This window comes from Geospiza fortis, unplaced genomic scaffold (assembly GCF_000277835.1).
Source record: "Geospiza fortis unplaced genomic scaffold, GeoFor_1.0 scaffold97, whole genome shotgun sequence".
Taxonomy (NCBI): domain Eukaryota; kingdom Metazoa; phylum Chordata; class Aves; order Passeriformes; family Thraupidae; genus Geospiza; species Geospiza fortis.
In genome coordinates, this window is record NW_005054343.1 from 2,224,946 (window position 1) to 2,247,393 (window position 22,448).

The following is a 22,448-nucleotide window of genomic DNA, read 5'->3' on the forward strand; positions in this document are numbered from 1 at the left end:
ATCTACTTCCTAGGAACAGACTGAAAACGCCCATGAACTGTACTCCCTGCAGAGCCTGCTCTCCCTGCAGAGCATAACCAGGCCAAGCAGCACAGCTGCTTCCTGACCCCATGCACCCCCTCACCTGAAACCTTTGCAATGGTTGCATCTTTGTTTAAAGGCTATTATGAAGGTAATGATTCTGCTGCCCCAAACTGGACCAAGGTCCCTTCCAGCCAAGGAAGAAAAAAGCACAGCAGGAATAGGTAGCTCTGAAGAGTTTTGAGTAGGGACTGAAATTTTTACTTTCATATTAAAACTTCTTTTCCAAGGGAAAAAAGCTTAAAGTGCTCCCTTTTAGAAAGCACTGTTTGAAAGCTGGTCTAAAGGTTATAAATTTATAATTAATATTGATTGCCTCCAGACAGTATTCCTCTGTTGCTCAGCCCCTTTCTAACCTTCATTGACTGAAAGAAGACGCTTATATTACAGAATTCCCTGATTTGCAAGATTGATCTCCTCTGTCCCACAGTCAGCATTGATTCTGTACAGCACAAATTGTTTTTCTGATCTATGCATTCTATAGCACTTTTGCACAAACACCAGCTATTTAAGTTCTTGTGAAGCAAACCAGTCATAACTTAACTGGCCTTCTTGTACTGGACTGGAACTGCAGAACCTTTTCAGGCAACACACTCCCACCCAAACACCTCTTTCCAAGTTATGTTGTACCCATCCTGCACCTAAACAAATTATTTATGCTTATATACAAGCACATACCAAGTCTACACTACCCACTCCATATAAAAAAACAATGGTTTGGGTTTCTTTCATATCCAAAAACCTGTGATAAAGGTTATACTATTTTTCTATCATCATCAGTTTGGAGAGTACATACAATAAACACTCATTAAATTAATTCCAGATTAATAAGGAAAAAACCTCTTTAAAATCTGATGAGAAAATTTTCTGTAAAAAACCCCGAGCCAAAATTAAAAACAAAAAAGTCCCCACATACTTATTGTAATACTATACACTTTCTTCTGAAGCCAGTTGTATTTGAGAAAAATATAATTAGTTAGAGCATTTATTTACACCAGGAGTTTCATCTTAGAAAAAAATTAAGGAGAATAATTTCAGTGTCTAGAACCTTGGGAAGAACATGAAAGTCAGTCTTACTACTTTATTTTCTTTCAACTGTAAACTGTTTACATGTCTGTAACAAAATCCTGTTTGTTTTTTAAGAGTTCCCAACTTCAGCAAAATTAAATGAAATGTATCTTGCCCATTTCAACTGGTAATTCCCAACAAACAAGAATAATATGTAAAACCTAGGGCAGGACACAATATTTAAAATTTAGGTAAATTTCTACTCCAGCACTTTTTAAAGGGTGGGGTTGGTGGGGATTTCTGGTGCTTTGTATTGAGAGGGATTGCTTCTGAAAGAAAAACAAGTTCCATAACAGGGTTTTTTTCAGCAAAATGAAGGCTTTTAAAATGGGAATTTCATGCAGTTTCCCAAAATGGCTCTGCTTAGCCATTAATGTAATTTATATTTAGCACAAGACCACAAACAGACAGATTGCTAGACTAGGCTGTTTTAGGGAGAGCAAACCACTCCGTCTCTTTACTCACAGCATTGCTAAAATAAAGAGCATGGCAGCAACATAGGAAAGGAACACAAAGCAGAAAAATATGACCTTTTAAAAATACTGGTTGAAGAAATGACATTGGAAGACTTAAGAACAGATCCAACCCATCCCCAAGTAAAGCCATGGGGACATCCTTAGCCAAGCTCTGGAGAGCCCAGCTGGACAAACTGTGTACCCTGCAAGTCTGAAATTACAGCTTGTCCTTGTACAAAACAAACCTTCACAGAACACCCACACCTGCACACAGCAACACACCAGAGGGCCTCTTCTCTTCACCCACCCCTTGAAAATCCATCCTTTTGTGCCATCTGCTCCAGCAAAGAGCTGTCAGGAGGCACCTGCTTGCAGCCTTTCCTCACTGAACACGGGCCATTGCTTCCAATAAATTCTAATTTCACCAACTAGAGGCTGTTTAAATCTCCCCAAGACATTCTGGACAGTGTAACACATTTTTGCATCATGCCACTATGCCAGAAGACCGAAAAACAAGCAAAAGCTCTTCCTGGAAATTCACGTCTAGACAGCAACTTCACAGTAATTTCTGCAGAACACTTCTTGTCCTGACACTAACTCTGGTCATTCATACTGAAACCACAGCAGAGACACTCAGACTGACTCTCAACCACGACACAAGGAGATAAAGACATGAAAATTAAACATCTGCCTCACCAACATCCCTTCAGTTTCCTCACTCTTCTAGTTTGGCAAAGGGGAGTGTTCAAATACTTCAAGTTCATACACCTCATTTTTTAAACAATCTTTAAATGGGGATAAGGTCTTTATTAATGTGTATTATTAAACATTCTCTGTCTCAGCATTCCAGCATTTTTGTAGAAGTAAAAGTCATTGCGATACCTTATTAATTTTGAAGGCACTAAGAACAGTGGACTTCAAAAGCATCTTTGAAACAGAAGAATCCTGGAGAGTGGGGCTGGATTTGCAGCATTTGATGTAACTGAGCTATACAAGTTGATATAAAAACTCAAAAGCATCTTGTATTCAAAACAAACTATGTTAAAAATGTAACAGAAGGCAGTTCAACTCCGAGGTGCTTAAAAACTTCAATGAAAATTCCTAAATCCACGCCCACCCTATTTACATCAGAGTGCTGTAATTGCACAAAAACATGATCACCTTTGAAAATTCAAGCACAACCGACCTCAGATGCCCTCAGATGCAAAGAATATGTTCATTAAAATAAAGATCTGGTGTGCTAAACTAGAATGGAAGAGATTCTATATGATGAAAAGATGGCAAACAAAACCTCACAACACCCTGAAGGGGTTTTTGCCTTTTTTTTTTTTTAGGGGGAAGAATTTTTTAATTGGTTGGGAGTTTTTTAGGATACTTAAAAATGAAAATTAGCAAAGTGATAATTTCTAAATTGCTACTGCACTTGCAATTTTTTCCCCTTGCAAAGTGTCACCCTTCTAAAATCCAACTGTCACACACAAGACACTTTAACATTGTTTTCAATGAGTTAAAACTCCCCACAGACGAGTGGTCAGTGATAAGTCTACAGACTACATGTTAAGTCTACAGAAAGACTTAGAATAGGGAATCTTTTCTACCCAGAAAGCTGTATAAATAAATAATTTAATCTGATCATTTTCATATGCTGCCAGGCTTTGGATGGATAAATATTTCCAAAGAGCTGGCGCCTCTGTTTTGGGTAGGAATGGGTGGAATATTGCAGGATCCCCCTTCCCTCCCCCACTGAAGCAGAATCTGGTCTCTATTAAAGGCATTTCAACTGTAATTCTACTGTCAGAAATATCCTGATTTTCTACAGTGTTGCAATTCTTAAAACCATCATTAACACTGATGAGATCCTGTTCCACATCTGCGAATTCTGAGTTTTACTGTCCATGCCAAGCATGGCAGAAAAGAAAAATCTAAAACTTTCCTAAGGATGAAAGCTGTAACGAAAACATATTAAAATGATCACCAGGAAAGTATCTTCACTTGTGTGTAGTATAACATACATAAAAATTCACTCAGCACACTCAGAACTGGCCTTTCCCATATAAAAGCCTTCAAGTACCATCTCTGTAGTGAAACCAAAGATACTGCTGGCCCCACTGAAATTACAGGAACAGAACAGAAGGCAGTCTGGATTAAGGTTTCTGCAGCTGTCAGCAATGCAATCATCAGAAGGGTGCCACTGGCAAACTGCATTTCCAAGCTGACTGAGAACGTCAGCATCAGAAAATTCAATACAGGCCACAAATACAACAAACACAGGAATGAACTTTTATGCATCACTTTCTATTGAGAATTGGGTACAAGGATCATGAACACCAAGTGCTTACTGATTGAAGTTCATTTGATTCTGCCCAAATGCTGCCTTAGATTGAAAAGAAGGGTAACAATGAATGATTTGGAAATCCGATTCCTCTTTAGGAATGCATTGTAAGTCTATTTCTGCTCTCTACCATCTCATCCCAAAAGATCCTGATTTTTATGCAGTCAAGAGTAAAAAAGCTTGCCTGTAAACATTCCAGATATACGTTCAGGGCATCTTACCCCAAACACAGGAATGAAAACTGAAATGTAAAAACCAATTATAGACCTATGAGTACTGGAGGAAAAAAATCTGTTGGTTAGACATATCCAAGAGGCACAGTAAAATAAACAGGAAAGTATGCAAAACAATGTATTACAATTATTAAAGATTTGCATTTGACATCACAAATTTGAAACAGCCTTTGATAATACTTAAAATAAGTTTAAGTAGAATGAAAAGTCAGTAATTTTTTCTTTTCTTCCTTTCTGTAGGTGATCTATACCAGCGCTTTAGAGCTCAGATAACAACTATTGTTGTTTCAAGAGAAAGTGGGTACCAGCAGCTAATAAGGACATCACTTAATGGCAACAGCCTTCTGCCTTATTAAAAGCAAGAGTGTTTTCAGAAGTTATTGCATCCAGCTCCTGCAGACAGCCAAAAATGTTGCTTTTTGTGTCTCAGTCACAAGTTTTGATGTCTGTCATGAAGCCCCAGATGCTCCATATTACCTCAATCTCACTGTTAATTGAAATAGTGTTTTTGCACAGCCTAGCTGCAAGTAAAGGTTTTCTACACTTGGAGGAAAATTGTCTCAGAACTCCAGAAGTTATTTCAGGAAGCCTCATTCTTTTTTAACCTTCAGCATGCACATGGCTTCTGTGTAATAAGAGGAGTGGGGATGAAGGGCATAGTGCAAGGAAAATATATCAAGAAATTTTTAAGTACATTGAGGTCAAAGACATAAGATTGGAACCTAAAGTAGGAACCTGAAGTTCCTACTGTGTTGTTAACAGTAAAGCAGGCTGGCACAGGTCTTCATGAACAGCTTAAAGCTAATTCTACCTTCCTTCTGAACTTACAAGCAGGTTGTAGCTATGCTGAGACAGAATTATTCAGGCAATCCAGCAGCTGGTCCAAGAATCCAGCAGTAGCAGGGCCTCCAAGGCAAGGATTTTACCTTTATTACAGCTGACATCTGACCTGGCTGCAGCAGTGTTTGCAAGGAGACACACTCCAGCCACTTCAAAGAGAGATATTATCCTCTGTGCCTATCTGTTCCCTCTCATTCTCATGCTCAGTGCCTTCCAGTTGTAGTTGGAAGGGAAGAGAGCCTGTCTGATCATCCCAATTATCCAAAAGAATGCCAAAAGAAAAGTAGCTTAGCAATAACAATAATCAAATTTTCTAAAAACCATAGAACCAGCAGATTGATCATATTTGATTACAGTTAGGTCAGGCCCTCTCATCTACTGATGAAGCAGGAAGTAAGAAACAGCATTAGTAAGGGAAAGAAATTCAAAGCCTTTCTGTGTTCTCCCTATTCTCTCCTGACCTGCAGCCTGCCTTAACTTGCCAACTCCCCTTATGTATTATTGCTTGTCCTCTTACAGCTCTTGCCTTTCTGACATCTCAGAGCAGCTGGTTTCCATTCCCTTTCCTGGCTCTTCTTTTCTCAATCCCAGTAATTTCTGCTTTCATCAAGAAAGAACAAGATTCAAGACTGTGGGGCCCTGAAGAAGCAAAGAACAAGACAGGGAAACTAAACCAGTGAAAAAAAGGAATGAGACTTCCCACCAGTAAGAAAAAGGTGAGAAGACAGTAAAACTAGCCTGTACAAGAAAGCAGACTGTGGCGTCTGATTAAATTGGCTGGTAATTTTTCCCAAAACATGGGATAACAAGCTCCAAAATTCTGCCCCTGCAGCTCCCAAAGCCTTTTCTGTGTTCATGAGAAATGCACGAGGCAAAAGATCCCTCTCTCAGCTATTAAAGTATAATTTCAGAGAGAAATGGCAACTCTTTGAATAAACATCTTTACAGCTTAAATACCCACAGCAAAGACCATCTACAGAAAGGAAAAAAGTACATGATCAGAGAATCCTTATCAAAACTTTAAAAAACTTGAAATCCATTTTACAAGAGTAAAAAACAATGCATTTTGCAATTTTTATATAACATCACCGAACAAACACAATACACGACATTGTACAAACAGACAAAAATGGAAACAATCTAAAGTTTGGGAAAGTACTAACCAGTTACTGACAGCAGCTGTGAAACCCTCACCTCCATTTCCTCCCGATGAGACCTGTCTCTATCCTCGAATTCACGAGTTCTTCGTCGAGCCTCTTCAAAGGCTTGTTGTGCCAATGCATCCTCCTGCTACCAAAGCAGATGACACAGAGTGACACAAAAGGTGACTCTCATTTCCACCAAATCACATTTCTTTTGAATATTAACTACCCTTTGGCAGCAAAGTCCAGTATGTCCGGTAGGACCTGCTAGAACACAGGCGGGTTCCAGCAAATGTCAATACAGGTTAATGAAATATTACTCACCTTCACTACAGCAGTAGAGATAACCAAAGCTGGAATGCAGCTACTACTAAAATACATTTTCAAAGGAGAGCTCCTGTTCCAAAGTAGTTTAAATGCTGCTGGGTTTATTTTAAGGCTAGAAACTCTCAGAAGTTCTGTGTAAAAGGCAATACATTTTATTCTCCTTATAAAAGCCATTTGGAAGACAGTATTCACAGGTATAGCTAGACAAATCACTACACAAACAGTGGAAATTTAATTATCTTGTATTTAAAAGTAAGTATTACCCAAGTTACAAACCAAATAAATCCTTCATTTTATCAAAAGCTGCTGCAGGTGCATCAGTATGAACATTCTCAATACTTGTGTATCATTTATATTATTTAAATTTAGATGCACAGGAAAGTGCAAAGCAGAAATTAGTCCTCCACCAATCTGCACATATTCCCATACAATGGAGGAGAAACCTGCAGGTCTTCAACAGACCTTTTGCTTATTTCCAATAATGGCTTATGCACAGGAACAGATTTAATAAACTGACACTCAAATAAAAAATTCCTTCAAACTGTATTTTCTATTAGAAAATGTTTTAAAGAAAAAGTTAGCAATATGTGGAGCCATTATTAATTGGGTTGGAAGTTATTTTTCTTAAAGAGACCTTTTAACACATTTACTTCTCCCCATCAGAATGGAAGAGTCCCATCTGAAGAGGCCCCACAAACCAGGAAGGGATAAAGTGTATTGGTTCTCTCTCCTTCCAGCTCTTCAACTGTAATTACTGCTAACTCTGCTGACAATTCCCACATACATGCAAATGTTATTTCAAAGTTGATAATTTTTTTAAAAAGCTGACCTTCACTGTTAGAGGACATAAACATGTAGAGAGCAAAACTAAGTTTTAATATACCTGGGGACTAAGTGCATAAATTTTTCAATTTAAGATAAAGCATCCCCAGCCTGAGAAAATGTTAAATTGCCTTTTTTGCCGTGGGCACAATCGTGGCCCTGGAGCTGCTCTGTGCAGGGGCTCCCTGGTGGCCCAAGGCAGGGAAATACAAACAGCTGCCAGGCCCAGGCTCTGCTTTCTGGGGAGGCGTGGGCAATGTTTAAAGCTGCCAACAAGAGCATACTTTAACACCAAAGATCTTTTTAAGATTAGAATTTCGCCCTTTACAGCCATTTTAGTGTTCATACAAGGTATAGAAATCAGGGTCAGAGAGTGGAAAGTAAGTTTGTTCTTAATAATGCAGAAGGTTAGAGAGAGAACAGATAAGCTCGTGTCCCAGATGACTCCAGAAAAGCTGCCTTAGTTTTAGCTTACAAAAGAGATGTATGGTTTTATTACCTTCTATTTTAAATCACATTTAAATAGAAAAAGTTTCTTTTTTATCAAAGGTTTTTGCATTTTACCATCATTTAGAGTGGTTATGAAATAGAAGGCTGACATACAGCCTTGGATGGAATATTTTAAAGAAATGGTCATAACCAAAAGAAACTAAATTAGAAATGCATGGGAAAACAATCAGTATGTTGACATCCAGAATGAAGACATGCTAACAGCTGAAATACTGGTTTGCTCATGTCTGAGAAAGGGATAAAAGCATCAGAACTTTTTTAGTAAAACATAAAACTCTGCTCTATTCTTGGTGATACATTATAACAAATCAACCAACAACACAACTTTATAGAACAAGAATTTAACAAAGATTTTTTTTAAGTGTCTCTCAATTCTAGTAATAATAGCCTAGCAAATTCAGCTGTATGAGTCCAAATAATTTATACGTCTTAGTTTTATTCTCTTAAAATGTTCCTGGTATAAATTTACAAAGAAAAGTAAGAATAAGCAAAACATGAGCAACAGAATGAGCAATCAACATGACAACAGAACAAAACCAAACCTCCCAGTCCAGAAAATAAAAATTTAAAAAATATTTTAAAAATGAGCTTACACACATTCACACTTATACACAAATCCTCACAGCAGCCCAGTAGGAAAAGACTTGGTGAGATAGCAAGATGCTTTACTACAGAAGAGGTGCAAAAGTACTGAGGACAGAAACAGTCTCCTAAAGACACTCAAAGATCAAATCCAGGGAAATTTGAGCCCCAAAGAGGTAAGACATTCAAGCACGTATGTACAGCTTTGTGTGTGTTGGTCCATCAAAGTCCGAGCAAGCAGTAGAACCAGAGCTTTCACTAACAAAAAGTTAGACCACTTAGTAGCAAGACATGGATAGGCTGTTGATTAAGTGGAAAAACCAATAGCTTAACAGGTAAAATTAAAATATTTCACTGTTAACACATGTGGATTCTCTCCCTAAAGTATTTGTTGACCTGGTGAGGGGTAGTACATTTTCCAAAGTATGACAGCAAAGAAAAATTTTATTTGATCCCAGCATTAGTATGAAGTGGTAAGAGACAGGAAAATGCAGGAGTACATTTGCTTAAGACAAGCTTCCAAAAAATGAGGGGGTGAAGGGCAGCTGGACCTCTTACAAAGGACGTGGGTACACAGGCAATACCACATGAGGCACTTAAGCCCCTTCTGACATCAGGGTTATTTTGGGATCAAAGTCAGCAGTTCAGTCAACTGCCATTAGCAATATTACAACAGTTTTAAACAAGGAAGCAGTGACAGATACAGGAAAAAGGAAACTGAAGAATGCAAAAGATTGCCCAAATGTTTACAATACTAACACATATAAGGGTGCAGCTACTCCTGTGTCTGTATGACACTGGGCACCATTAGGTACCACTGTTGTAGGAAACAGAATGACCATTGATGACCTCACCAAGAATCACAAACTAAAAACAAGTTACACACCTGTAACTGAGTGCAAACATCTCTGTAGATCCATACAGAGCAACACCTCCAGCTCAGCATCCTGTACTCAACTCAGGAAAGCACTGACACCTGAGAGCATGCACACATTGCCCTCACACACACAAAGAGTAAATCACAACCTCTGTGCACAAACACCTCCTGAAGACAGCAAAAGGGGATTGTTTAATTGTTGTTAAGACAGCATATACACATTGGGAAACTAAAGTAATCCGAGCACTTGCAAAAGCATTTATTGGGAAATTAAGAAGAGAAAAATTAAACCCAGCAGTCACTTGACCCCTCTCCTTTTTGGAAGGGTGCCCACTTTCTTCAGGCACCCTCCAGTTTTGGAAAGGATGACACTGTCTCCTCCTGAGTGCATGTTCCCATCAGCCTGCTCTCAGTTCAGAATTATGTATCAAACTTATTAACTACATAGTATTATGTATCAAACTTATTAACTACAGATCAAGAACGTTGGGATTTATGTTACATTCCTCAGGGCTAAATACTGGCTGTGTAAGGCATTACAGCCTGAAGGTCCCCTAAACCATGGAGTCCACAGCAATGACTCTGCTGCAGCTGGAACTGAGCTTGCCCAAGTCACTGACACAGCTTAGAAAGAGATGAATGCACAGCAAGAGTTGATTTAGAGTAAAAGCTTTGGTCTGTGGCTTTTCTCATGGATTCACAAAGGGTGGCAGGACTATTCTCTCTTTCTAGGCATCATGGAAGAAGTGTTCAGGGCAGGGACTTTGACACAAAGTGTTTCCTTTTAATCCCAAACATAGTCACATTAACATCACCTCATTAATGTAAAAATTAGTTTCTTAAGTTAGGGAGAGGCAAGGCACAATAGAAGAGTGTTCTTGGTATTTTGGAGGAATCGAAGTTTTAAAATACCTTATTACTCTGTAGCATAGTAACAGTGCAAAATCACTCAAAGTTGCAAATTACAAATGATTCCTGCCCCTAACATTTTGACCTAATGCAACTAAAGTAGTGTTTTGCTACAACCACATGTTTCTGAACTTCCATACTGCAAGTTTTCCTTGGAGTTTGTACTCAGAGTGAAGGCAAAATCTGGGTTTCCCTCCAGAAGAACAAATATGTGAGTAGCCAAGGGCAGACTGCCTTACCTGCGCTCTCTCTTCATCAAATTCCAGGCAGCCCATACCATCCAGTCTCTGGAGATCTATCCAGCCTTTCCAGATTACACAGACACCATTGAGAATCATAGGTGCCTTCAAGTAGACCTGGAATAAAAGCAAAACACATGCTATGAATTTGCAAGCCCTTACACATGTGCCTGCACAATGAAAATACTGATCCAGGAAGCTTCCATATGTATTCTTAGAAGAACATCCAAACCAGCTGGTAACATGAGACTCCATTTAACAGCTTCTACTGCTTCCTTTCCAAGAACTCATTTTAATCAAGTGAGTGCTTTAACTTTTGCCTACTGTACTGGATGGAATAAATTTAAGCTGTGTTCTCATTTTATAAACTGGTGTGCACCAGGATTTCGTTAGAATTCTTATGCTTGCAGTTAAACCAGGAGTTTTTCTTGTCAGCTTACCTTTGTGTCACAAAGGAAGTGGCATTCTGCCAGTCAGGGAGGATCCTACAGCACATCTAAATAGTTAAATGAGCACTCTCCTTCCTAATCCCAAGAAACACTGTATTTCATCCCAATAAATGAGTGATTTCAACAAAGACCAAGCACTGGTTTCAGTCCTCCTCAAATTTACAAACTACTCAGAGTTCAGTGAAATAAACAACATACACATTGTGCTAAAAATAAGGAAGTCTTCCTGTGTCAATCCTAGCATGTGTGAAAGGCTTTTCAAAAGAAGCAACACCAGCTGATGAAAACCCAAGTACAGCACCAATGTGCACTGTGCCTTGTGCTGAAGCACAGAATAATGTGTGATCTTAAGGCCCTACATCCAGATAACAGTGCACAAAGTGATGTCACAAGGGAACTTAAAAAGAAGCAAATACAAAATTACATGAGTTTGACATGTTATACTTCATAATATCCCTCTTAAACAAAACAGTCACAATAAAATTACCTGAATTGTACAGAAAAGAAAAAAAAGTTAGGAAAATCAACCCTCAATAGTTATTTCAGCCTACTTGGCAAGTCAAAACCTCTCATGGGATGGGAGTTTGTCCGTGTTGAATCACCAGAGAGGCAAACCTGCACACACACCTGCACCCACTCCAGATTTTGTCCACTGAATATGAATTTAGTAATCGACAAGACTGCTTAGACATTCCAAAGCCATCTGAGGTTTTTTCAGCCTTCAGGAGCAGCTGGGGCTCAGCTAGGTAGGGAACTTTCAGACAGTGCCTCTCTAACAGTTCTAAATTAATCCTCTGGCAAATCCTCATCAAAGCCTAATTGATGTTTAGCACTATAACGCATTTCAAAGCGCCCCCACTGTGCCTGCTTGCTCAGTTCCACACTTACCAGCTAAGGTCACTCGAGTGAGAAAAGAGAGGGCTCCAGGAGGCACAGAGGAAGGGAAGCCCCCCTCATGCAAAGGCTGTGCTGGCAGAATTAAGCACTGAACAACATGAAAGGCAACCCATGAATGGAAAACAGGGAGCAAATAACATGAATTGAACTGACAAACAAGTAAAGTTATTTGCCAAAGAAAACAAACATTTGATCTCCAAACCTGATTTTACAACTTATCACACTTTGGTATGAAGTGACACAGCTTTAAACCTTTTAATTAGTACAACATGCAGCAGCTCAATAATGAAGCAATAAATGTTATTTGTTTGAGCATCTCTTCTTCCCACCAGCATTTCTACTGCAGGCTGTCTGCTAAGAGCACAGCCTGGCTTTCTGTGCATGCACTCACAGCTCATCTGAGAGAGTCATCACAGGCCAGCCTTGCATGGGGAGAGCACAGCGTGGGGACAGCACAGCAGGCACATCCACCGGCCAACAGCCTCTGTGAGCAGAGGTGTCAGAACCATCATGAGTAAGATGTGGACTACCAGGAAACCACCTCCCACAGCCCTCATTTCAAGATTAAACATTTCAAACATACAAAGTACGCTGCAGCCCTTCCCACAGTCTTCACCCATTCATCTCACAAGAAACAAATGAAGGATGCAGCATCCATTTAATAGATGCATTTAATTAGTTGAGAAGTGAAAGACAGTTAAAAGAGGCTATTAGAACTGTCATTCTCTTCTAAGGCAAATGAAGAATAATTCAAGAGGGGAAATAAAAAGGCAGTATAAGCTAACCATGGGTCTGTAAAGACAAAAAAGCCTGTACTCTAATGCTGGTTATGTTTTACATGAGCAAAAAGCACTTTGCTGACTTTCATTTAGGGTTTACCTCTCACTCAACCTCCCCTATCCTTCTGGCCCACAACAGGAGCCTGGGACATCAAAAGTTAGACAGGCCTTCCCACAGATGTCAAAACCCAGCTTCCCAAGTTGTCCAGGAATACTTTCTGTTTGTTTCTTTGATAAGGAATGTTATGGTGCCACTGACCCATTTCAGTGACAGCTCAGCTGCCTTGGTCACTGCAGCTGCCAGTGCCTGACACACAAATTTCCTGCCTCAGTGTACCAGCAGGTAGCTCAGACACAGCTGCTGAGGCTCAGCGATGCCTCATGCATCACCTGGAAGCCCAAGCAGTGCTGCAAATGCTATGAAAACCTTCAGAAGTCAAAGGGGAAACAATTTGACAGAGCTGATGTGATTCCTGATCCCTCCAATCTGCCCTGAGCATGCCGGCCAGCAGCTGAGCTGCTGACACAGCAGCCTGGGAACCTCTGGCACGCAGCCTGACCTTTCCAGATGAAGCAGTCTGCCCTTGCTCCTGAATGAGAGCCCTGGAAGCCTTACACTACCAGATTCAGGAGGTCTTCAAAACTCTGATAAACAAACATTTTTCACTACTGAAAGCATGAATTCATTCTCAAGATATTCTGAGTTTTGAAATTACCACACAATCATTCAAACGTAGGAATCATTCATCTTGAAACCCCACAAGCTTATGTAGGAACTTTTCTCTCATTAAAACACAATAATGCATACTGGTACTTTTAAATTTATTTTAAAGAAAGGAATTTAAACTCCTTTTCCCCCCTCTCCTCTTTCAGGAAAATGGAAACCACCTAAGATTATAGCAAAAAACGTTTAACCACATATTTCCTTCTTTTCAGATAAAGCCATGTTGGTTCCCTTTCAACTTCTGAACTTAACAGAATTATTAATAAATTACTGCTCTGTCTGTGAACACATTATCTATTATGGCACCTCAAAATCCAGCAAAGTGGTCTTCTAAAAATTTCTGAATTGTCTGCTCTGAAAACTGCCTCAAGACAGTGGTGGTAGAAGACCAAGGGCAAAAGATGCATTATTTCTAAAAAGACCCCAAATTCCCCCCACCTTCCTAATATTATGGAAGTAGATAAAAACATGTCTTTGTTAGAACAACTCTTTCAAAGTTTTATGCTAACCCAGATTACCTGCATTTAAATCATTTTATAAATCCTCCACACACCTCTGGGTACTTTTTGTAATAATGTCTGGCAGTCAGTGCTGTAAAATTCAAGAGACAGGTGAAAAGCACTACAGAACAGAAGGAAGGAGAAGGTGGAAGTCAGGCAATTACCAAATTCATATTCAGTGGACAAATTTAATGTTACATAAAGAAACACCATTATAGGGACATAAAAGAGGAAAAGCTAAATTATGCAGCAGCCTCTTTTCAGAATACAGTCCATCCTATAAACCAAAGGAAGTATGGTTTTTCTGCCACTGACTGTGAACAGTTGTGTAGGTAAGTTAAGAATCTTTGTACACATGTTGAAGGATGAAAGTTCTCTCTCATTTTGCACCCTCATTTTCCACACACCAGCACAGCCAAAGCTTTGTTGGACTAGGAGACCTAAGCAAACTGTCACACACTGAAAGATGCCACTTTTACTAATTTATAGCAGCTGAATTTCTGTTCAGGTAGCTACTACAGAACTAATTTCATCTCAAATGACACCTTCCATTTCAAACTCCTACTACAGATCAAAGTAGCATTAGAATTTTTAAATGAGAAACACAGACATGTTACTTTTACATTGGAAACAGGCTTTTAGTATTAGAACAAATATTCTGCTTGCTGACCGAACAAGCAGCAAGAGCAAACACTCTTATCTCCGGGCAGATTATCTGGACAGAGGACAAACAGCACCGTAAACACACACAAACTTGAGAAGGCGCTGCATGAATAGGCTTAGCTGGGCTCTAAGTTGTTGAGCTGTGTTTGTGCTTCCTCGGCCTCCTGCTGGCTTGTTCTCAAAACCTCCGTGCCACACCTTCACCATTTAGTGTATCTCACCTTCCCTTTTGTATTCTTTTAACTAATCTGTTGTTTCTTTTCATCTGCATTTAAATGAACAACCCTCTCCCCCAACTCCAATTAACTGGGAATTATCTCTGTTGTTAAGAACAGGCAGGGACATGGCTCCTGTAACACCATTCATTCATCTTTTAAAATCCAAACTAATTACTTTTTAAGAAGCTACTGTGTTTTAGCACAAGACAAAAAACCTCGGTTTCACATCCTATTTTAGTCATCTAGTAAACCTTGATCTCACACCAGCAGGGTATTTAACTGATCTGCTGGAGGAATGCTATCTGTGTGCTCCATCCACACATCCTGCAGTTACAGAAAATGCTCCTTCTCCTACAGCAACCAAGCCATTTCCTCCCCCAGCGCTTGCACACAGTTCTCACCACCCACCAACTCATGAATCAGCAGGCTCTCAACAGCCAGCGCCGCCGAGGAGAGCAGCTTCACCCCCCAGGAAACACCAGTCCCCAGTGAAGTGGCGCAGCCCCCTCCCTTCTGTTTTCATTTTCCCAGCACGCTGGAGCAGAATGCATTCTTGCAGAAGAGGCTCAGTTCTGACTCACCCTGTGCCTCATCACGCACACATCTGCCCATTCATAACGGGCTGCCCCCCTCGGCTGAGCCACGGCCATCCATCCACCCATCCCACCTTCCCCTGAATCATACCCCACTTTTAAACACTTCAACTGCATTTCCCTGGTGATTTCATATGTGAAACACTGACCACCAAAAAAGAAACAGCTCTGAACACTTACTGCAAGAAAGAAAATGTTAAATGGGATAAGGCTAACCTCATCGTTTCAGCTTCTCTTGACATTATCTGTATACACTAGCAAGTAAAAGGAAACAACCTGTACAAAATGTTCAAATGAGAAATTATGTATTCAACTGTTTCCTTTAACAGCAACAGTATATGATAATTTATACAGTTTCATAATTAAAATGCTGTGATCTTGCCACAGGGATGTGGCATGACCGCTCTGAAAGGTAAAGTTGCATCAGCCCCATCCCTGTGCTCCCCCCACAATACAAAGACTCATTTTCATACCACACAGAAGGGTCTCTAGCCTGGGTTTCAAAAAGGGGGCAAAGCATGAGGGAGGAAGGAATCCATGAAATGCAAAAAAAGAGAAAAAAGCAAAAAAAGCTTTTCTAAAACTTTGCAACAGAACCTACACACTAAAATCCTCAACTATTTGGGGAACAAAACAGAACAGTAACTTCACTAGTATAGCACCAACTGAAGTCACAGCAAAAGCTGATAACTTCATGCAAGACTTCACACTACTCTTTCAGATATTGATCACTGGTTTATAAGAAACTAATGAAAAGCAACCAAGTCCTGAACAGAGTTTACAGCATTTATCTGACTTCCAAAGTTTGACTCCCATACGCTACCCCTGCAACATAATTTAAACTGGAATGAAACACACATAGAAACAGCTGGAAATGATCCCAATTAGAAAGAAACTATAAGTAAAATAAGACTTTTTAGTGTTTTTAATTTTTATGAATCTTTCTGTCTCATCCCTTAAAACATATTATTCTTTCTTCAAACACACGAAGAAAACATCTTCTATTTTAAAAGCTACATCTTGGAATTTCTTCCATTATATGAGAATGAGGTTTTGTTAAACTTCAAACCTTACACTCTTCTGCAAAAATCTATGGGAATTGATACTTTCTGACCAAACAAGAGCCTTTCCTAAACACTCGTGCATAAATTACCCAATTGTGGCTTTCAAGTTCCTCAAGGGTGGCACCCATGGCACAGCTGTGCCACACCACCACCAGCAGGCCAGTGCTGTTTCCTGAGCAGCTGCCAAGGTGGGACTCCTGGGACACCTCCTTGGGCCCAGCACCCTTTCTCTGCCTGGGACCTGTTCCTCCAGCTCTGCTTCCTTGTGATCACACACAGACATTTCACTTGCAGCTGAGGAAAGAAAGCACTCCAATTCAGAACTAGAAAAACAACTCAGAACATAATACAATTTTCAACTTCATAGCAAAACCTGATGGTCAGATATTACTTTGTTCAATTTTCAAATATGCTTATGTAAGTCACCAGGTTTTACTACAAATATCAGTAAACACTGAGATGCAACACAGTCCATTTTTACAATTCTATGTAGCAGAAATACCCATGTACACACTCATTTCAAAAATATCTTCGTAAGTAATATCAGAGCTGTGACAAAACCTCTCTCAACATGCTTTGTGTACTACTGAAATACTACAGTGGGGGGGGTCGGTTTCTAAAACATCAAAAGGAATAGCTGAAGAATTTCCCTAACCTTACTGCAGAGTCAAAATTTACAAGTCCCTTGTAGAAAACCTGGTATTATTATGGTTTTTTGGTTGGTTTCATTTGTTAGGTTTTTTCTGCATAGTTAGCTCAACTATGTAATCATGACTCCTTTTCGAAAGCAGATCAATGTTTCATTAAATTATGCAGGTTGCTATTTCACTTAACTAAAACCAAGTCTCTAACTAAGAACAGATAAGAAGCAGTAAAGATGTCAGAACAAATGTGATTAAAATCTGTGGAGCATTTTATTTGTGGATTAAGATCACTGGTCAGTACATCTGCTTAGAAGCTCAGATAAAAAATACTGAAATGCTACTGCACAGAAATTATACTCATCATCTAATAACCAAGTCTCCAGATACAGTTCATCATTCCAAAATACTGCAAATTTTCAACTAAGCAGAAAACATGAACCAGACTTGACCAAAACCACCAAAAAAGCCCCAGTACAAAGCAAAAAGTAGACGGCTTCTAGTTTTCACATTGTCACTACAGAAGGGACTCCCAAAGAGAAATGCATGTCATGCTCAGGCTCTATCCATTTGCCTTCAAAACACAAAACCAGCCACAGAGCTGGAACTGAAAATCAACAAAAATGCAAGGAGCATAACAAGAAAAATCTGAAAGGAAAATATATGCTGGGGTTTTCCCCTGTGAAACCTTACAGGGTCTTTTATCAGCCTATCTTTACACTAGATTCTGCAAGAGAGAGATGACTGGATTTTAAACCTATACTCTCTTTTAATGGAGAGGGCATGCATTTAAAAAAGACTCATTTTTTCTTGCAACAATTTAAAAAAATAATGCTTTTGCAGCAAAATATTGCCAGGAGATGGCTGCTGGTTTTGCAGCTCCAAGTACACAAGCATGCTTCTGCTCACAAACCCAGTAACTAACAGACACACAGCTTTCTGCCACGTTGACAGAATATTTTTCCAGACAAATTTCAAAATTGGTTGTGAAATTTATTCTTTTCAAGCTTTCAGAAAATCACAGAGCAAAAATTAGTTACAACTAGCAACTGCAACAGAGGATTACAAAGAGAGGTTTATCTAAAACACATCACCTGCCCACCATGCTGCCTGGGTGCAAATAAACAGCCTGCTAATCCTCTTTTGGACTGGAAACTAAAAACACATAATGCAAATATACTCAACTACACAAAAAAGAAGTTACCTGATTTTGACAATACGGGCAAGCAGGTAATAAAAACATCCAGGAACTGACTCTGACTCAAGCAAGGTAGGGGCAAGAAAAGCTGTTTCCTCTACCCTCTAGCTTTCATTGCCTTCTTGAGCACTCCAAGAGCCTCACCCATCCCTTTAAGCAGGATTCAAGTCTGGAAAAAACTGTTCAAACATTTGCTCAACGAGTAGTGCTGCATCAAGGCTTACAATAATGTTAGTAGCTTTTTGTTTTTGTATACTATAACAACTATTCAGTTTTCATCATTCAATAAAATTTCATAGTGCCATAATTATTCTGTAGAAAACTATCAGCTTCTGCAAAGAACATCCTCAGCAATGACTGGAAATTGTCCTTAACAGAGTAACATCAAACTTGCAATTATGCAAGCTAATGAGCTCATTTCGTTACTTGTGCTTTGGACAATAAAGCTTGAAGAACCATTTCAGTAGCTTTCAGAAAATGACAGTTTCTTGAAGCAAATGTTTCATCATCTTATTGAATTTTTCTTATTTTTAATATGAATTATTAAGTGATTTTCAGAAAGAAGCAGACATTCTCAACAATGACTCTCTTACTTTTCTGATTCATTTATAAGAAGAGGAAAGAAGCATAATATTAGCAACTTTCCTTAGTAAGTGGAGACTGATATGCAAACAAGAGAATTCAACAATCCAAATGTCTGGACTTCTTCCAGCATCTATGCTGCAGAAATCTCAAGTAGTGCTTTCATCCACACACCACTCATCTGTCCTTATATATAGCTGCTTCCCAAATGAAAAATTTAGCTCACTAACTCCAATTTTGTTCCTCTTCTGGGAAACTTTAGGATGATGACATGGGTATATTTGAAATCTTGTCTATACAACTCAAACGAGTGCATTTAAGCCACTGGAAAGAGTTCAAGGTAGTATGACTGAATAACTGCTTTTAGAATACATAATAAAGGCTAAGCAGGAGCAGGTTTACAGACAGCAGCCCCTAAGTACTTGCACAGCCGTGCTGCAAGCACTGCTCCCAAGCATTGTTTCAAAATGGCATCGTCACTGCCTGCACTGTGTCACAGGGATGAGCCTGTGGGCAGTCCCAAAAGGATTTTGGAGGACTGGGGGGTGAAAGGATTCCAGAGGAAAGGCTGTGGCTCCTTGTCACATGAGAGGTGCCTGGGGTGACTCACGCTCCAGTGGCAGAGGGCACTGAGGATAAATCACTCTGCAGGAACAACTGTCCAAACCCAGCCAGGGGCTGCCTGCCAGGACAACGTGTCCAGTCTACGTCCTCTAAAGATTTCCCTTCCCAAAATCCAAGTTCTAACTGTTCACAGCGCATAAACTGTATGCATATAGAGGCATCTCCTAACTGTGAGGTAAAATGAATAAGCACAGGTACACTATGACTGTGGCTTCAGACAGAGTTTAGATTGAACTCCTCTATGCAACAGCAGCTCATAAGGAAGAACACTTCCAAGTATCTAGACAAAAAAAAAATAAAAATTTTCACTCTTCTCTAAAGCAAAAATGAGTTCAGGAGCATAAACAAAGGATGTTGCTGGGAAAAATACTAGAAAGAAAAAGAAACAGAGAAGTCTCTGCCAGCTAAAGGACTCTTAAGCAAAAACTCAAAAATTCTAGAATCACAAGCACCTATAGAAAACCAGTATTTTACTCAAACCATATAGATGCTCCTGGATGAAAACTGATCAAGGGGATCATCAAGAAAAGTGGATTCTTCTCATTCACAAAGCCTTTACAGGACTCCCACCAAGCAACTCCAAGGGAAAAAAAAATAAAATCAAGCTGTTTAGCCAGCCTGGGTACAAACTGGATACACCACCAAACCCATTCATCTGCTGTGAGAACAACCACACACTGACCTCCTTGTTTAAAGCTCACAGAAAAGCCTGAGAAAGATCAAAAGCAAGAACACTGATGTGTGTTTCATCAGGACAACACCACTTCCCTTGGCTGGAGCAGGCAAAAGTATCTCGAAGGCTCTGAGCACACAGACAGACCAGCAGCTGATGCCTCTTCCCTGACCACCTGCTGCTCCTCACAGAAGAACCTCTCCCAGCTACCACAAGGTTTTGAGGTCATCACACCCCCAAAAAGGTATGAGTAGGAGGGTAACAATTGTTTAAGGCTGCTCAGGAAAAGTGGAAAGCTGGTACTATTGGCTGCCATTTGAATAGGTGTTGTATTTTAATAAAAACTATTTCTCATTACACTTCTGTTCCTGCCATAACACCTGCAGCATAACAAAGATTTCTTTTTTTTAATCTTCACCCAAGCAGTTAACACCAACTCAGAGCAAAATAAAATCTAGTTTTGACAAAAAATTGTGCAAGTAGAAACTCAGCATCTTTAGGAAGAAAACTCAAAATCTTTAGTTATGGCTAGAACAAAGTTAACGGTTAATGAGTAGAAATCCTAGCCCCATCACATGTGGCACAGCAGGCAATCTGAATCAATTTAAATCATGTCTGATGTGCTTGCCTCCAAAGCTGCAGAGTTCATGGTATATTACAGTGAAATAAACCTGTGTGGAAGACTCTGGTTTACGAGCAGCTTCCACCAAAAAACAGACAGGAAGTAAAGCTGCACTAGAATGAAATGGAGAATTTTATTATAAAGGGGAGGGGAAGTAAAACAACTTCACAGACTTCATCAGTGACTGGTATTTTAACAGTGAAAAAGAGTATCTGAGAACTAATGTTCTTCCAAGTAAGAAAAAGTAGAGCTATAGAAACACCTTGAAGAAGAAATGAAAACTGGGGACATTATCTTACTCTAAGAAGTATACAAAATGAATCATGCAAAGAAAGTTGACCAGACAGTTCTTAACAAAACAGAGGGACTTTGAAAAAGATTAGATTTTAAGAAGTGCTGAAGTCGATATACAGCTCAGCCTTAAGTTCGTATGTCATCAGTACAAAACTGAAATAAAAATTACCAAACTTCACTCATCACAATAAAACTAGCCTAAGTCATAAATGATACCAGAAAACCAAGGTGAAAATAAAGCTCTCCATTTAATTGCAAGGTTCAATTAACTAATATTTCAGTCAATACATTAGACTACTACATTACCTATCTTTCAATTTCTTAACATCTGTTCATTTATTCTTTACAAAAAAACAAATAAAAACACTCTGGACATTAGCTAACAACACAGATGATCAGAAAGTCTTAGTATGTTTCAACGCCCCAGAAACAGGACACACACAGCATCTGACACACCCCACACACACCCACAATCCCAATGAAATACAATGTTCCATCATTTTTACGATCTAGGGACCTATTTTTAGTGCTGCTTTTTCTTCTGCTATGACAAACCTGAAAAATTGCTCAAATACACAATTAAATTTGCTGCAGGTCAAAGGCAGCACAGAATGTTAAAGCTATCTCAAAAAAATGTTAAACTTGAGTTTAAAATGAGCAGAAACATTAAGCGTACAGTGAGCCATCCAATTTTTGGATTAATGAAGACAGGGTATCCACCAGAGGCCTACCCACCCATTGTGAACATCAGATGCATCAAATTAAAAGGCAAATTAAGCATATAAAAAAACCCCTTCAGTTAAGAAATACCAGATTGAAAAACCTCAAGCCTATGAAGTATGTATTTGCAGAATCCCAACTTTCACAAGAGTGTTGCTCTTTCTAAAATTCAATCACTTAAGCAGCAATTCTAGCAGTTGCTGCATTGGTAGCTTTGTCAATCTGTGTAAAAACTGCTTTAGCACAATAGTGACATACTTCAAATCTGGATAAACTGTTTTGGGCCATCATTGTTTAGCCAAACACCAAAGCAGAATTCCAGGATAAAAATATTCTAATGTTGGTAAGTTTATCTACATTCTAGATCTCAAACTAATGCTTAAGATAATTATTAACTGACAGCTTCCCCCTTAGCCTTTTTTTATTCATATAATTAAAAACATGCCTTACTGGCATAAATCCAGTGATGAACAAACACACATTATGCACTGCCTCATGAATCAAAGCTCATAAAACAATGTTGCACAGAGCTACAAAAATCACATGGTTTTAAGAGACTGCTGAAGCCTGTGAAAGAAATTCTTAATTAAGCCAAATGACAAAAATCTAGAGAGAACAATCTCAGACAATTCATATGAAAGGCTTGAACTGTTTCCGCTGATAACATAAAACACTCTCCCACTGCTCATTCCTCTGCTCCAATCATGGGAGTGGCTGACTTTCAGAGCACTTTAATTCTGTGCAGAGCACAGTGATTTACACAAGTGAGGGCTGATTACAACAGTGAATT

At 39.3% G+C, this 22,448-nt stretch overlaps 1 protein-coding gene across 1 annotated transcript in view; it reads right to left on the reverse strand.

The window, feature by feature from the left end:
• The window catches only part of CBFB (core-binding factor subunit beta), a 32,857-nt gene that overhangs the window by 8,637 nt on the left and 1,772 nt on the right, over positions 1-22,448 (reverse strand). Inside the window, exons 2-3 of the mRNA XM_014307777.2 lie at positions 10,418-10,534; positions 6,204-6,299 (exon numbers count right to left, since the gene is read on the reverse strand). Of these exons, the coding sequence (XP_014163252.1) occupies positions 6,204-6,299; positions 10,418-10,516 (195 nt within the window). The 5' untranslated portion in view covers positions 10,517-10,534. The remainder of the gene's footprint in view (positions 1-6,203; positions 6,300-10,417; positions 10,535-22,448) is intronic.